Below are 16322 nucleotides of genomic sequence, written 5' to 3'. Positions count from 1 at the left end.
CTTTTGACTTACCTGAAAGTTAAGCGTTGAGAAAGCCAAGACACGTGTGTGGCTGCACTAATGACTCAGTGTGCAGATTACTGCAGACAGAGTGGTTTTTGTCAGGTCTCTTCAAGTGAATTAAAATAACGTTGTTGCGCACGCTGTGTGTTATGACTAATCGCAGCATGTCTAGAGCAGGTTGTGTCTTGCGGCCCTTGGCTATAACACTCTATCTGAACACTACCTACTTGTTCCCCTACTGACTTTTCCTGCTACCCCACATTTTCTGCCTTTAAATTAAAGCCTGCTCTTCAGTTCAGCCCCCCCCCGTATCTCCCTCTCCTTTATTCAAATCATCCTCCCCCTACTCTCTTTGTGGTTGTACTCGAAAGTTCCTGTGCAGAAGCTTTATAAGGGGGCTAAAATAGAGGAGTGAACATGAAGGCGTGGGGGTGGGAGTCAGGGTGAGTTTGTGGGGAGGGAGCTGAGGGGGGGCACAGATTCCTCACCATAGCAACCGACAAACGTTTACAAAGCATTGAGGAATTTCCTCATATCAGCTGGATTATTGGAGCCCTCAGAGATCAGCTCTTGCTTGAAACAAACACTGGATATCATCAGGACCCTGGCAGGGGCTCGAACCCCACTGCTATTTTCATCTTTTCCCCCCATCATTTTTCTCTTTTGGGGCTTTTTTTTTACCCCCCCCTCCCATTCTTCTCTTGTCCCTGCCTTGTTGCTCCCGCTCTTGCTCTGTCCTTTTTTTTTTTTTTTTAAAGAGAGCCTTTGTGTCACTCCATTTTTAGCTCCCCTTTGCTATGCTGTGCACATTGTCACCCAGTCGAAAGCAGAGTAGTGGCAATGGGTTTGGTCCCCACGAAGCACTTCAGTCCTGTTGGTAACTTCAACTCCTCTACTGTAATTTTTCCTCCTGGGTCTCCTCTGTCAGCAGGACGATGTGTGTCAGTAATACTGTTGGCCTATTGATCTTGTCTTTGATTAAAACTAAAGGTGGGCAGCCTCTAGGGTTCTGAGTGCTGTAGTGACTCAGCTTGATTTGGTAAAGCTAGAAACCCCCCCCCCGGGTGGCTCCACAAGAGTAGGGATGGGATGTATTTACTAAGGTGCTCATATTATATTCTTTCAAAGTTCTTTTTTAAAATTTTACCTGGAAGGGTATTTCTTCAGTCTGGTAGAAAATGACTTCTGGTGATGTCTTTTCTGATTCTCCTTAATGCTTCCCAGCATGCAGAACTCCGAGGGAGGGTCAGAAACCACGACCAGCGTGGCAGCGCTGCGGACGTCATCATCAGCCCAGGCTCCGGTGGTACAGCCTGTCCCAGCCTCTCAGCAGGTAGGATAATATATCTACCCTGCTGCTACTGTGATGATAGGACAAAGTCTGTCATGACTTAACTGTTCCGTGCCATCTCTTTCCAAATGTTAAGTATAAGGGAGAAGTTATTTTGGAAACCAGGCCAAGCCAGGAGCTAACGTTACATGGAATGCCAATGGAAATATAGCATAGAAGATCCCTTTTATAACTTCTGATTGGGTGTGCAGCGCAGAGAGCTGCAGCAGGCAGACCTGTCTGCTCGCGCACACGGTTACACTGCCCATGAAAAATCACACACTCGGACAAATAACTTGCTCTAACTGGTGCACAGAAAGGAGGAGTTTAGTGCTCTAAATGCTATTTTAACTTAAGTGCTTTAAGCTCATTTCATCAGGAATTGTATGACAAAAATCTGATGAGGACTGGCACGGTTTGTCTCTTGACTGAGACTACAGCGACGTCCTGCTTTGCCCACGTATTATTTCTAAAAGCCCACCCTAACACAGCAGGTTAAACCCTGCCCTGTCCAGCAGCACCGGCAATAAATAAGAATGTATTTTTAAATTGTGGTTCCAATTTGTAACTTGTCAGCAAATAAAGCCGCTACCGTCCACTCTGCCAACAGATGCCTCTCGTATCAATTTACATTATTAGCTTCTGCCATGAGTTCTCTCTGTCTTGCCAGACCAGTACATCAAATTTGCTAATGTTTCGAGGCTGCAGATAAATGAGAATTATCAGCGCAAGCGCAAATGACAGTCGAGATTTCTGTCGTGTTGTTTTTATGTCTGTCTATTGCTATCGTTGCTACTTTATATTCAAAACCTGTATTAAAAAGAGATGTAAACCTGACATTTATAGATGAAGATGTTTGTTATTGTGTTGACTGTTGCATGTTTAGAATAATGCGTTTGTATGAATTTTAAATGCCCATCTATGTAATTCAGTTATGTCTCGTATTCACACAGAGAGTGCTGGTTCAAGCCACAGGCTCAGCTCAGAAGGGAGGACAAGTACAGCAGCTTTCAGTACCCAGGGCTCAACAGGTCCCTCAGCAGGTACACAGTACTGTACTTACTTGTACTGTGCTCTGACATTATGTACACCGCTTGACTTGACGGCTGAAGACCTGTGGAGTCTTACAATAAAGTAGGAAGAAGATTACATTTTAAATGACTCGCACATCCAGAATACCAGACTGGTAACGCGACCGTGTCCCCTGTTTGACCACGGCTTAGTTTTGTCGTTTACAAATACTAGTTATTCGTCAGGTCCTGTTCAGGTGACAGTTTATGTTTATAATAATGAAATTTAGTCCGAAGAGCTTCAGCTTTGGTCTTCAGTTAACAAACTAGGAAGTACACAACCAAATTGGTAACAGATCCACCTTTGTGTATTTAAACGCTCTCTAGCATGGCAGCCCGTTTTTTGTTTTTAAGCACATTTCTCCTCTTGCTGTGCTCCTCATGGGTGTGTGAAAGTTTCTTTCTCTGGCTGAGCCTGGTCCACTGGCTGTATACATGAATAACATGTGTATACCTATAAAATGTCTCTTGGCGGCTTTTAAAATGAAAATGTTATTTTAAACTGTTATTTGTCCCGCTGGATAAAAGAACAAGTTTTGAATGTGTGTGTGTGGTGATGACAGTGTTTTTCTTGGCTTTTCTGTTGCCTATGTATGCTTACATTGTGCTTACATGTAGCTCTGGATCCTAGACTATAATGTGATTTGTCCATTGGTCATCTGATCGCAAATAGGACTCTTCATCTTTATCATTCAGTGCATCATTCATTAGCACTCAAAACCTCAGGGTCACTTAGAAATGTTCTCATTCTTGGAAGAAAAGTTTCTTAATTTACGTGACTTTAAAATTAGAAGCATTGTAAATGGGATGTAATCAGTAATTAGTTTTTTGTTTTAAACTATGTCTATCTAATTTTCTGCAGCTGTGTCTCCTGTGTTCCACTGTACAGAGTGAGCTCTAATGCAAAAACCTTATTAATCTTTAGATTAGAATTTCAAATTTGTTTGAGTTGAGATGAAAATCTTTGTGCTGGCTTTCGAGAAAGTGAAGTAGGAGGCTGTAGTGGACATCTGGCCAAGAAGACAAGTATCAGAGTCTCTAGTTAAAGAAATGGGCAAACTGCAGGTCCTCGACTGACAGCTTCATTAAACGAAACCCACAAAACAGCCTTCTCACTGTCAACAGAGTCAGAGAGGAAAAGCAATATATGAAAGGACAAGATTAAGATGGGCATAAGAACATGCCGGACAGAAAATTGGAAAAATGCTTGATGTGCTTGGCCCAAAGATTTTCTACATCTGTGAGATGTAGAATAAACGAAAAGATGATGGAGCGCGGCTTACCATCTGTCAAGAGTGGTGGAGTGCTTTGGTAGAGGTAAAGTGGGAGATTTGCACAAGATAAACAAAGACTTGAAGGAGGAACGCTATCATTCCATTTTGCAACATCGTGGCTCACTCTGTGCGAAACCACATGTGCGATATGTCTTCATTGGTTCGAGCTGAAATCCGCTCGTACTGTTTCACCGAATGCAAAGTGTATGTTTTAATCTACTCTGTCTGTATGCCTGCAACAGCTGTCAGCGGCACGGTGCTTTTTGTGAATATGTCTTGAATGCCTTGAGGGAATTTCCACAAATTTGGCACAAGTCTTTACTCCACGAAGAACTGATTTGATTTTAGCAGTCAGGTATCAATGTCACTGTGATTTAATTTTCTTCCATTCTTGCAAAAGCGATAGGATCACCTTTAGTTTCTGGCACAGACGTTCACTTAAACTCAAGGATGGAACTGATTAAAAATTGGTAGTCAAAGGTCATTTAATGCTCTTCAGTTCATGCAGTTTACTATGTGTGTGGACAGACATGGATGTAAGTTGTGTTGATGCATTCTCCCATGGGTTTGTGGGAGACTGCATCAATGAGAGAATTATGCCGTTATCTTATTTTTTCCTGTTGCCCACTTGATTGCAGCTGGTTCTGATAAATAAATAAGAAATCTTCTCAGGCCTGTTTCCACTGATCGCTGCTTTCATTGTACTGTGATCTCCATGTAGGTGCAGCAGGTGCAGCATGTCTACCCGTCACAGGTCCAGTATGTTGGAGACAGTGGAGATGCGGTTTATACCAATGGAACAATGTGAGTCGTGCTGCATTTTTTTTCAAATGGGGAATAAAAAATTTTTTTTTTAAAAATGCAGACAAAGATTTATTGTGAAACTGAAACACATTTACTACAATGACTCTGTCAGTGAAAGAACCCGGAGGACTGCTTTCTAAATCACACAGACACAGTGCTGCACGTATTTGGCTCCATCTCAAACGTGGAGTCATCTTGGATTATGGGGGGGGCTGGATAAAAGGATAAAAGGAATAAGACAAATAATTCAATTCAATTTTATTTATATAGCGCCAAATCACAACATAAGTCATCTCAAGGCGCTTCATAGATACAGAGAAAAAAACCCAACAATCATATGACCCCCTATGAGCAGCACTTTGGCGACAGTGGGAAGGAAAAACTCCCTTTTAACAGGAAGAAACCTCCAGCAGAACCAGGCTCAGGGAGGGGCGGGGCCATCTGCTGCGACCGGTTGGGGTGAGAGAAGGAAGACAGGATAAAGACATGCTGCGGAAGAGAGACAGAGGTTAATAACAGATATGATTCAATGCAGAGGTCTATTAATACATAGTGAGTGAGAAAGGTGACTGGAAAGGAAAAACTCAATGCATCATGGGAATCCCCCGGCAGCCTACGTCTATTGCAGCATAACTAAGGGAGGATTCAGGGTCACCTGGTCCAGCCCTAACTATATGCTTTAGCAAAAAGGAAAGTTTGAAGCCTAATCCTGAAAGTAGAGCTAGTGTCTGTCTCCTGAATCCAAACTGGAAGCTGGTTCCACAGAAGAGGGGCCTGAAAAATACAAATAATTGTCCAGACTACTTTATAACAAATATCTCTCAGATCAAAGTGCCATTAAAGGTAACTGATGCCTAAACGACTTTTATCCCACACTTTGATATTTAATGACTCTAGCAAAGCGAAATATTTGCACGACCTCGGTAATTTTTGCCGATGTCAACACAATTATGTAGTATATTAACAATACTGTTGTTGTTGTTGTTGTTGTTGTTTCCCCGTGCGTTTGCATAAAGATTCCTCTTTGCAGGCAGAGCTGAAAATCAAATGTTCTTTAATTTCTGTGGCCTCTCTGCAGCCGAACAGCCTACTCCTACAACCCCGAGGCACAGTTGTACGGGCAAAGCAGTGGCGGGCCCTACTTTGACTCTCAGGCCGGTGGAGGTCATGTTACCACGGTGGTCTCCTCTGCCAGCGGCGGCGTGCCCACTCATGGCATGGTAGGCATCACCATGGACGTGGGCAGCAGCCACATCATCTCCAGCGGCAGCACCTACCTGATCCACGGCGGAAATATGGAGGGAAGCCGCAACCACATATCGCACTCGTCGCGTTCCTCCTCGGCTATGGTGAGCAACAGCCATCCCGCTGTGCTGTTATTCTGGTGCACGTTTACCAACTCGAACAGGATTAATAACAAAGCAAAAATGAATACTTAATGACTGAAAGAGTCTGGGGGGGGTCTAAATAATAGTTTTGGTAGGTTTCATCACTACCTGAGATAGACTGTGTCCTAACTCACCACCCAGTTTCCCAGGAACCTGCAGCCTGAGTCGGGGCCTCCTAGCTCTGTAGTAACGCACAGAGTGGTGCAGGCCAGTGAGCCCGCAGAACCGGGACATTGGCTTAAATAATTCAGCACTGCCTTGTTTCAGAGGTTTTCACAGGCACTTGAGCGCCCTACGAAACAAAGCAACCCTTGGGGCTCATTACCATTTGGCCAAGAGCCCTCGGGAGCCTTGGACCGCTGCCCGTTTCTTTTTCCTTTTATTCTGTCTCCAGTTTGGCTGCACTACCAAGTCTTTTTTGACTTGATTTTTCTTCTACAGCTCAACAGAATGTCCCTGGTTTTGTCGTTCACTTTGCCCGCCAGTTGGACTCCATTATTTTTCGTTGTCTAGTGAGAGACTAATATGTCAGCGTATTTTTCTACACTGACGGTTTTGCTTAAGTCGTAGTCACAGCTTACTCTGTCTGCCATTTAGCTCTTCAAATATTTTTCAGCTACATCGTTTGATAAACTGCGGGGTGGTAGGCATTGTTGACCTGTTGCTGAAAACCTTAAGCTGACCTGCGACCCCTGTTTGTGGTTCCTATTTGCATACATTAGAGTGTCTGACTGCAAACCTTCACTGAGCAGCTTAACCCTATGAGTCCCTTGATTTGCATGCTTTTGTCAGCCAGTAATAGATTTGGCTACAACACTGACTGATTTTAATAGAAATGCAGAGATCTGGCTGCTCGCTAACAGTCTTATTACCTTTATCTTTTTGTGTGTGTGTTTGTTTTTTTTCTTCATATACCCCTGCTTATTTCTGTTCCCTTTTTCTGTCTCTCAATCTCTTCTTGCCTCCTCCCCCTTCTGTGTCCACTTCTTTCTTTTTTTCTCTTTTTTGCATGCTTCTTCTTTCTTTAGCTTGAAATGGCGATTGAAAACCTCCAAAAGTCTGAAGGAATTGCAAGTCACAAAAGCAGCCTGCTCAACAGCCATGTAAGTCAACCAGGAACTTTCTTTGAAAAGGACGTGAGGGGGAAAAAAAGGAAAGAAAGCCGTGGCTGAATCTGTGGGCTGTGTGCTCTTCGTGTGCTGAGATGAACGCACTGCTACTTAATCTGCTTCTGCACTGTCTCAATGACACGCACACTTAATGTTCTTTATCTGAACTTGCATTTGCTATCACTCTTTCCTCAGTTATGTATCTTGTACATGTGCATTAATGCTCTGCGTCTGCATGTACTTAAGTCGACTGATGTTTCCAAATATTTCTGTTATTTTCACTTCTAAGTACAGCGAGACACACACTCAGATTTTATTACAGTGCAGCTTTCGTCCTGCCCGTCAGGTGTAATAAGGCTTAAGAATGAGATTCACATAATATCTCTGGGTAGGTTTTTATCTCCATGAGGACATTTGTGGTGTAGATTCCTTCACTCTTAACATAATTTTTTTTTTTTTTTGCTATATTGTTTGCATAAATTTACTTTGATGTATTTTATTGGATTGCATATTGCAAATCATAATTTTGCTGATTATTTCTTCAGTTTCAGCCATTCTCCTTAGTTACTGTTCGTCATGCTGTAGTCGCTTATGTTCTCTGAAGAATACAGTTAGACGGGGGGGGGGGCTGCAGTGGTGTCTCTGGTATTTATATCACTAAACTAAAACAGGCTACCGTGTGCGTGTTGTCTGTTTTGTGACGTGTCTTCACCAGGTGACTATAGCGCTAATTTTTATTTTTATTTTTTGTGACTTGTCTTCTGTGTATTTTTAGCTGCAATGGCTTCTGGACAACTACGAGACAGCGGAGGGAGTTAGCCTGCCCCGGTCCTCCCTCTATAACCACTACTTGCGGCACTGTCAGGAGCAGAAACTGGACCCAGTTAACGCAGCCTCCTTCGGCAAACTCATCCGTTCAGTCTTTATGGGCCTGAGGACCCGCCGCCTCGGCACCAGGTAGGAAGAGGTTGTTGCAGATGCTGATGACGGTAATCACATGACCATTATAGATTTGATGATGCTTAATGCTTATAGGCACTGGTAACCTGCTGATGGATCGGGCTAATGATAGTGATTACACTGATGGCAAGGCTTCTCATGACTGGTTTCTGGCTTTTCTCACTCTATCCACCAGAGGCAACTCTAAGTATCATTACTACGGCATCCGGGTGAAGCCAGACTCGCCGCTCAACCGACTGCAGGAGGACACCCAGTACATGGCCATGAGGCAGCAGCCAGTCCACCAGAAACAGAGGTCAGGTTTTTCTCCCTGTCTGCCTGCTGTAGCGTCCTTTCTTTACATCTCTGTGGCTCTGTGATGACTTTTACTAGTTTCTGAATAAACCTTCACTGACATCAGTCCTGTGACAGTTGGCTATGTTCATTTCCCTTTTGCTTAACCAAAAACAAGAACAGCGCTGCTGCTAGTGTGTGCATAATGCACCGTGTGTCCTGGAAACCCATGAGCCTCTTTTAGTGAAACTCACTCAGGAATAAACTCTTTAATGCCGCACATAATAGATCACTGCACGTCTTGGTTATCTGACACACCCACTGAACTTAGAAAACATATTTCAAAAACAAAAATGTCGTTGCCGCTGTTATCAAGTGGTGGAAGGAACACTTCGAGGACCTCCTAAATGCTGCTGTCGTGTCTTGTGTAGAGGAAGCAGAGACTGGGGACGACGCACTGAGGCAGCTAAACAACTACAGGGCCACTGGGGTGGATGAGGGTCGCCCTGAGTTCCTGAAGGCTTTGGATGTTGTCGGGGTGTCTTGGTTGACACGCCTCTATAATGTTGTGTGAAGATCAGGATTGGCAGACCGGGGTGGTGGTTCCCATCTTTAACAAGGGGATAGGAGGGTGGTCTTCAGCATTAGGGGGATCACACTCCTCAGCCTTCCTGGGAAAGTCTATGCCAGGATGCTGGAAAGAAGAGTCCGTCCAGTAGCTGAACACCGACTACAGAAGGAACAATGTAGTTTTTGTCCTGGTCGCAGAACGCTGGACTAACTATTTTTACACTTGAGGGTGCGTGGGAGTTTAGTCTACATGTGCTTTGTGGACTTGGAGAATGCATTCGACCGTGTCCCTCGGAGTGTCCTGTGGGAGGTGCTTCGGGAGCATGGGTTGCCAGGCCTGTTGCTATGAGCCATTCGATCCTTATAAAACTGTTGCCAGAGCTTGGTCCGTATAGCCGGGAATACGTCGGACTCGTTTCCGGTGGGTGTTGGACTCTGCCTGGCCTGCCCTTTGTCACAGGCTGCAGGGTTGTGAAGGCTGTACCGGTCCGTCGTGGTGAAGAGAGAGCTGAGTGTAAAAGCGAAGCTCTCGATTTACGTCCCTACCCTCACCTGTGGTCACGAGCTGTGGGTAGTGACCAAAAGAACGAGATTGTGGATACAAGCGGCAGAAATGGGCTTTCTGTGAAGGGTGACTGGCCTCTCACTTACAGATAGGGTGACAAGTTTGGCCACCTGGGAGGAGCTCACACTAGTGCTGCTACTCCTCCACATTGAAAGGAGCCAGGTTGGCTCCAGGGATGGCTCATGGGTGCCTCCTGTGCGAAGTGTTCCGGGAGGAGGCCCCAGGGCAGACCCTGGAGAGATTATATCTCTCATCTGGCCTGGGAACGCCTTGGTGTTCCCCTTGACAAGCTGGTGGAGATGGCCAAGTAGAGGAAGGTCGGGGCTTCTCTGCATAGGCTGCTGCCCCCACAACCTGGCGCTGGATAAATGGAAGAGAATGGATGGATAGTTGCCGCTTAAATCAGAAATAAACCCGCATAAATCAGTCTCGGTTTTGTACCGAATGCGATGTGTGCGTGTGCTCCTCAGTGTCCGATTCTTTCATTGTGCTTCCCCAGACCTTCAAAAATCACTAATGTACACGTTCCACCCTCTTGTGTCTACACAGGTTCAAGCCTCTGCAGAAGGTGGACAGCATGTCTGACAGTCTGTGTGGGAGCTCGCAGCACTGCAGCAGCACTCCAGAGCAGTCTGTGGCTGCTCAGAGCCAACACCACCAGCAGTACATAGGTAAGCACAGGCGCTCCCACTGAAACTGCTTAAGGTGGTTTAACTCTTATCTTCTCTTTCCAGATACAGTCTTTAATGCTAGCACTAGCTATTTTTATTTCACTAGCTGGGTCCACGTCCTCATTTTAGGTTTGACAGCGTTTTAGTAGGTAAAGGTGATGCTTGGACATGAATTGAGCTGCGGTTTGGGGACTGGTGACAGTCTAGCAGATCCCCATGCACTAAATAGAAATTAAGTTAAAGAATTGAGAACAAGGAGGGAGGGAGGGTCACGTAAACGAGAATGAACAGCTTGCAGAACTGAGGGAACCTATATAGATGACAACCGGAAAGAGCGTGTTTGGAGGCGTGGTCCCGCTCCTGAAATTCCGATACATAATCTCCAATAACAATACGTCATAGCTTCGTCTTGGCTTTATTAGAACATAGATTTTAAACTTGGGTGATAAATGTCAGACACTGTGACGCAGACCATATGAGCTGCACGTATCCATAAAGCAGTTGATGTCATATGTGTCATTACTCCTTGTTGCTGTGTGAGTGAAATGAGTGACGCCTGTCTACATTTATGCAGATATGTCTCACAGCCTGCCTCCGTTTCCAACTCCTGACTTGGGCACCCAGCCTCTGCCTGAGCGCATCAACATGAATGATATTAAGAAGTTGCAGACGCTCTACAGAGACCACTGCGAGGTGGGTCACAGTGAAGCCGTATTCTTTTCTGGATTTGTCTTACACGTGAACCTTTGTTCTTCAGTTTTGTAGCATCCCATTCCCAGTTACAGTACACTCTGCCCTCGCCTCGCCGCTTCAATTTCTCACATAGTTAAATGTTAAACAAACAATGAAAACCTTGTTATATATAAATACTGTACTGTAACTGAAATGGAAAAAAAACATGACTTTTCATCTATTACTTCTTTATCAGTAGGAAAAACTGTAAAACTCGTGGAAATATAGTTAAAAGTGCAAAATTTGTCCTCCTTCACTTTTATCATAGCTGTCCAGCGGGCCAATTTTGGCCCCCGGGCTTTATGTTTGACACCTCTCCACCAGAGTGTTCTGCACTTTACTTTCAGTGGATTAAGTGCCATGTTTGTGACACCTTCAGAGATCTGTGAATATACATAACAGACAGCGATGATGAATTTTTAATAAGCAGATGCATTTTGACAGTGAAAAAAGGTGTGTGTGTGTGTGTGTGTGTGTGTGTGTGTGTGTGTGTGTGTGTGTGTGTGTGTGTGTGTGTGGGGGGGGGGGTCTTTCATCTGCAGAAACAATTAATGCGTCCTGTGTAGTTTTGGTTTTAATCGTGTTATTTTGGTCTTTTGCACATCAAACACATGAACAACACATTTGAGTGGAGCCTATTACTGCACTGTTATAAATTCCAGCTTTGATATTTATTACCTGCTAAACAGGATGAAGCTGAAACAATGGAAGCCTGCAGTTTAATTAGTGGCATTATAAGCTGTAATGACTCATTCTTATGTCACAAACTCTTACGCATCAGTCAGCAGTTGAGTGTGAGATATCATATCAGCGAGCAGTGAGTTTCCTGCTGTTCGTTTTGAGTCGATCCCACAAACCTCCTGCCTTCATAAATAGCGATCACCTCGTCAGACTGACACCCATGTCAGCCCTCTGCTCCGAGGTCAGGCGTCGCCCGGCTGCGGTGACCTGGTGTTGCTTTCGAGAATAAGAATCAATTCGACACCACTGACATTTAAATATCATTTAACTGATGTGCAGAGAAAGAGGAGGAAGACAGAGAGGTGCGACGGGAACCTTACGGGGTGAAATTTAGCGTCGCCCTCAGCAACCTGTATCGAACCACATTGCAGAAGAGCAGAAATAATTCTGGACATTAAAGCGTGGGTCTTTACAGACAGGCGAGCGGCTGTGATTAAAAGCAGCAAAGCTTTGGCTTTATCGTATTATCCCTGCCCTCCCCTTGTCCAGCCTCACCACGCTCCCTTTGTTCCAGCCGTCTTTTCATCTCCGTGCAGCTTTCAAGACATGCCAATTAACCTTTCAGTGCACTGGGTGGACATCTTGGTGTCTTTGTGGTGGCCTCCCCTTGGGCCTTTGTGCAGCCTTGTCGGCGGACAGGCACACGGGCTCCTGGCTTTGGCAGCCGGCACATTTCTGTCAGTCTCGCTGCCTCTGCGTCTTTAATGTTCAAGCACTCGACATTTTATCCTGTTTTGTTATTTAAAAAAAAAAAAAAGTAAAAAGTAAGTGTGTGTGTGTGTGTGTGTGTGTGTGTGTGTGTGTGTGTGAGAACACTGACCTATTAACACATTAGCCAAGGGTTTTACTGATATCATTTAATGTTACAACACAAATAATGATTATTTTAGCTAAAAATAATATTTTACTCTAAAGTGTAAAGAGTCTCTTTTCAAGTGGGCTGTAAAGTATCCAGTGTGGGGCATGTATTTATTAATGTCATGGTAACAGCCAAATATCCAGGCGTCAGCCAAGCCTTTGGATGAACGTTTGAGAATAAATGATTAGTTTTCAGTAAACCTTGCAGGGTAATAAATCACAGGATCTTTTTGTGCGAGTGCACAGAAACAAGCAGTTAAGATTCAGGAAGCTCCACCGGAGGCCTGCTTGTCTGTCTGAGCTCTGCACATGAACACGTTGGGGTTTTTTTGTTTTGTTTTTTTCTCCTACACTTTTTAAATGTTTTTTTTATATTTGTGTGTGTATGTGTGTGTGTGTGTGTGTGTGTGGGGGGGGGCGGCACATAAAACTGGACGCGAAAAGCTCCGGTTTAAGAGGGGATGGGAAATTCTCCTTTTTGTTTTGGAGTTCTGTGTTTGACCTGTTGCTGGGGGCAACTGTAAACACGGTTGCCATGGCGATGGCTGGAGAGGAAGCAAAAACATATCATGTGATTTGAGCCTACGCTGCTGTGTAACAAGATCCAGCAGCAAGTGCGTGTCCTGCCAGATAGAGAAAGCAGAGAATTTCACGGCGTGGACAGTTTCAGATTGTCAGGTTGACCTTTTGCTTCAGGTGGAGTCCAGACTCTCACCTCCTCTGACCTGATGAACGGCCCCAAAAAATCTGCGCAGCGCTGGATTCGAGGGGGCGGGGGGTTATGTGCTGACTCTAGTTATAGAAGCGGCAAATCATTTTAGGTTTGAACCCTGCCACTGCTTCCTTTGTGCTCGAGTGTTCACTTGTATGCAGCATGCTCTCCTTTCAAAGGGGTTTCTGAACAGGAAAAAGGAAGTCACATGGGTTAGCGCAGGTCACTAAAAGTAGGCAGATGGAAGCATAAATCTATGTGAAATAAAATGCAAAAAGCATAAAACGACCCGTCTAGATGAAGCCCGAGCGTGGCCTTTAAGATTCTGCTGGTGATTAATGTGCAGGGAGCTGTGTTTGAGCTGGCTCATTGTCTAACCAGGAGGACCTGCAGTGAGAGAGAGGCAGCCCGCCTGGCTGTAGAAACTTTGTTGTGTGTCTGGTTGCCATGGTTCAGCTCTGTGTGTTTTGTCCCCTTCTTCCTCCCTCTCTTTTTCCCTCCTCTGTTCCCTCCCCCTCAATTCCCTCCCCTGCTTCCCCTCCTGCAGGCTACTTTGGATGTGGTGATGAACCTCCAGTTCCACTACATTGAGAAACTCTGGCAGACGTTTTGGTATTCAACACCGCCACCTAGTGATGGAAGCACAACCCTTCCCAGCAGGTCAGAAAGAAAAAGGGGGAAAAAGGCTTCAGTGTTTGACGCCAGGGCATTAAATGACCCTGTGATGTCATGTCTGTGATTACTGCTTTTTCACTCGAATTACGAGCAACAGTTTTGTTTGTGAGGCGGACGTTATTTTTAAAAGTGTGTGTGTGTGTGTGTGTGTGTGTGTGTGTGTGTGTGTGTGTGTGTGCGCGCGTGTGTGTGTGTGTGCGCGTGTGTGTGTGCGCGTGTGTGTGTGTGCGCGTGTGTGTGTGTGTGTGTGTGTGTGTGTGTGTGTGCGCGTGCGCGTGTGCGTGCGTGTAGTGATGATGAACCGGAAGGTGTGATTCCCACAGAGAAGCTGGTGGCTCTGTGTAAATATGAGCCTGTCAGGCTGTGGATGAGGAGCTGCGATCACATCCTCTACCAGGCCCTGGTGGAGATCCTGATCCCCGACGTGCTGCGACCTGTTCCCAGTCAGTACTGCTGAGGATTTCATTCAAATGATTAAAAAAAAAAAAAATTAAACAAGTAAAGCAATATATTGAGAGTTAAGACTGATGAGTGACAACAGGATGAATTTAGGACCAGGGGCTCGCTGTGTTGACGTACATGCTGACACATTAGAGGCATTTCTTTGTTTTCAGCGTACGGCGTTTACACTCTCGCTGAAAGGCTTTCTGCAGAGTGGGGACAGTAATGATAATCCAGGCTGCTCTCTTTCTTCAGGCACTCTCACTCAGGCCATCCGTAACTTTGCCAAGAGTCTGGAGGGCTGGCTGACTAATGCCATGACCAGCTTTCCACAAGAGATCATCCGCACTAAGGTATCAGCAGAAGTCTTTTTCAGATTGTCTGCATGCATGCACATGATTTATGTGAGCTATAAAACCCAGCAACTCTCCAAGTAGGCTTTTAAAATCATATTTCCACAAATGTTCAGCTGTGAACTTTTCAAACTCTCGTGTGATCAGTGTTTCATTCAACACTACAGTGATCTGTTTTTTATGAATGCACCTGCCCACTACCTACAGAGGTTGGATACAGTCTACTATTGTGCTTTATGTGTTATTACTGGCTGTGAAAGTCATGTACATCACTGTTCTTTATACGCTGCTGCTAAATGTCCATCTGTGTATCACTGCATGGTGATATGACCTTAAAAGTTTACCCAAAAATTCTTTTCTGAAGATTTCTTCAGTGAATTATCAGAAAACTGTGGAATCTTGTTTATCCATCCATCCACTTATTGGACACTGGGTTGTGGGGGCAGCAGCCCTCCCTCTCCTCCACCTTATCTGGGGGTAACACAGAGGCTTTCCATATAATCTCTCCCGTGTTTTCTGGGTCTACCCCGAGGCCCGAGGTATCACGTGGCGGAAACAGCTGCCCGAGCTGCCCATTAAGCATCCTCGTCAGATGCCCAAACCACCTCAGCTGTCTCCGTGTGATGTAGGTGACCAAGATGGCGAACGCAGCTACAGCCAGATTGGCGTCTCAGAATAGGCTGTGTGATTAATTCTAAGTCGAATATATTTTGCCTGAAACAAAACACAAACAAACAAAAAGGAAAAAATGGCAAAGATGAGAAAAATTGAAGAAGATTTGGAGGAAATTAAGCTGTCGCTTAACAGACGTCGAAAGAATAGTTAAGCAACGAGGAATGTTAACGACTTTAATGCACCAAATCAAAGCATTAAAAAGCTTGATTAAGGAAAAGGATAAAACAATCCAGCTCTTAGGAAGGAGAGTGGAGGAACAGCATGCACGACTGGAGGACGTGATTATTACCGGTTTGGAAACCAAACACAGGAGCTATGCAAGAGTTACTGAGACTCAAACATTAGAGCGTCAGGTAGTGGAGTTTTTGCGAGTAAAAAAACTTCCCCTGCATAGCAACAACATCGCGGCGTGTTACACCCTCCCCAGAAAGAATGCCAGGACACCTCGAGCAATCGTAGTAAAATTTGTGAATCGAAAACACAAAATTGAACTACTGAGGCAGTCCGGACAACTGAAAGGGAGTGGAGTATATGTAAATGAACATCTCACAAAAAAGAACACCGATATTGCCAGACAAGCCCGTATCATGCGTAAAGAAAAGAAAATCCAAGCAACATGGACGAGAAATTGCAAAGTGATGATAAAGCTCAACGGAACACCAGAAGAAGCCAAGGTTGTAATGATCAGGGATCTTCATGATCAGGACAACTACGGGGGATGATTGCACTGCTGCGGTCGGACGGCAGAAGGTCTGTGATGTGTTTGCTAACAACTAGCCGAACTTATTCAATGAAAGACGCTATTTCCGACTGTCGGAGGGGGAAAATGGCAAAGTATGAGACAGTAGACTGGAAGAGTATTAGTGTGAAGCTGCAGGTGGATATGGAACTGGGATGGGAACTGGGCAGAGACGAGATATCGATCTGAGCCGCAGTTATTTATGGATCAGAAAGAACTGTATAGGTATGAGTGGTTTCTCAAAATATGTGGTGAAATACTTGTACGGATGTTAATGAGTATTTCATAAGGATAACAGACATTTAAAGAATACTCAATCACAATGACTGAAGATTCAATACATTTTCATTAATTCATTTCACCTGTTGAAGCCTCTATA

The 16322-nt window shown here is 44.8% G+C and overlaps 1 protein-coding gene across 6 annotated transcripts in view; it reads left to right on the top strand.

Annotated features, from left to right (window-relative positions):
• rfx2 (regulatory factor X, 2 (influences HLA class II expression)) overlaps positions 1–16322 on the top strand; it is a 29755-nt gene that overhangs the window by 8409 nt on the left and 5024 nt on the right. For 3 of the 6 annotated variants that reach the window (XM_082511202.1, XM_082511204.1, XM_082511203.1), the window contains 12 exons: positions 1228–1336; positions 2287–2376; positions 4399–4481; positions 5560–5830; positions 6898–6972; positions 7754–7935; positions 8114–8233; positions 9896–10017; positions 10592–10710; positions 13608–13720; positions 14027–14178; positions 14432–14529. In XM_082511202.1, coding sequence (XP_082367328.1) covers positions 1229–1336; positions 2287–2376; positions 4399–4481; positions 5560–5830; positions 6898–6972; positions 7754–7935; positions 8114–8233; positions 9896–10017; positions 10592–10710; positions 13608–13720; positions 14027–14178; positions 14432–14529 — 1533 coding nt within the window. In that variant the 5' untranslated portion in view covers position 1228. The remainder of the gene's footprint in view (positions 1–1227; positions 1337–2286; positions 2377–4398; positions 4482–5559; positions 5831–6897; positions 6973–7753; positions 7936–8113; positions 8234–9895; positions 10018–10591; positions 10711–13607; positions 13721–14026; positions 14179–14431; positions 14530–16322) is intronic. The other 3 variants (XM_082511206.1, XM_082511205.1, XM_082511207.1) reach the window with 3 other exon arrangements.

This window comes from Aulonocara stuartgranti, assembly GCF_965226115.1.
Source record: "Aulonocara stuartgranti genome assembly, chromosome: 17".
In the NCBI taxonomy this organism is placed as follows: Eukaryota; Metazoa; Chordata; class Actinopteri; order Cichliformes; family Cichlidae; genus Aulonocara; species Aulonocara stuartgranti.
Note: the sequence above shows the minus strand (reverse complement) of the source record. Positions and strands in the feature narration are given on the sequence as shown.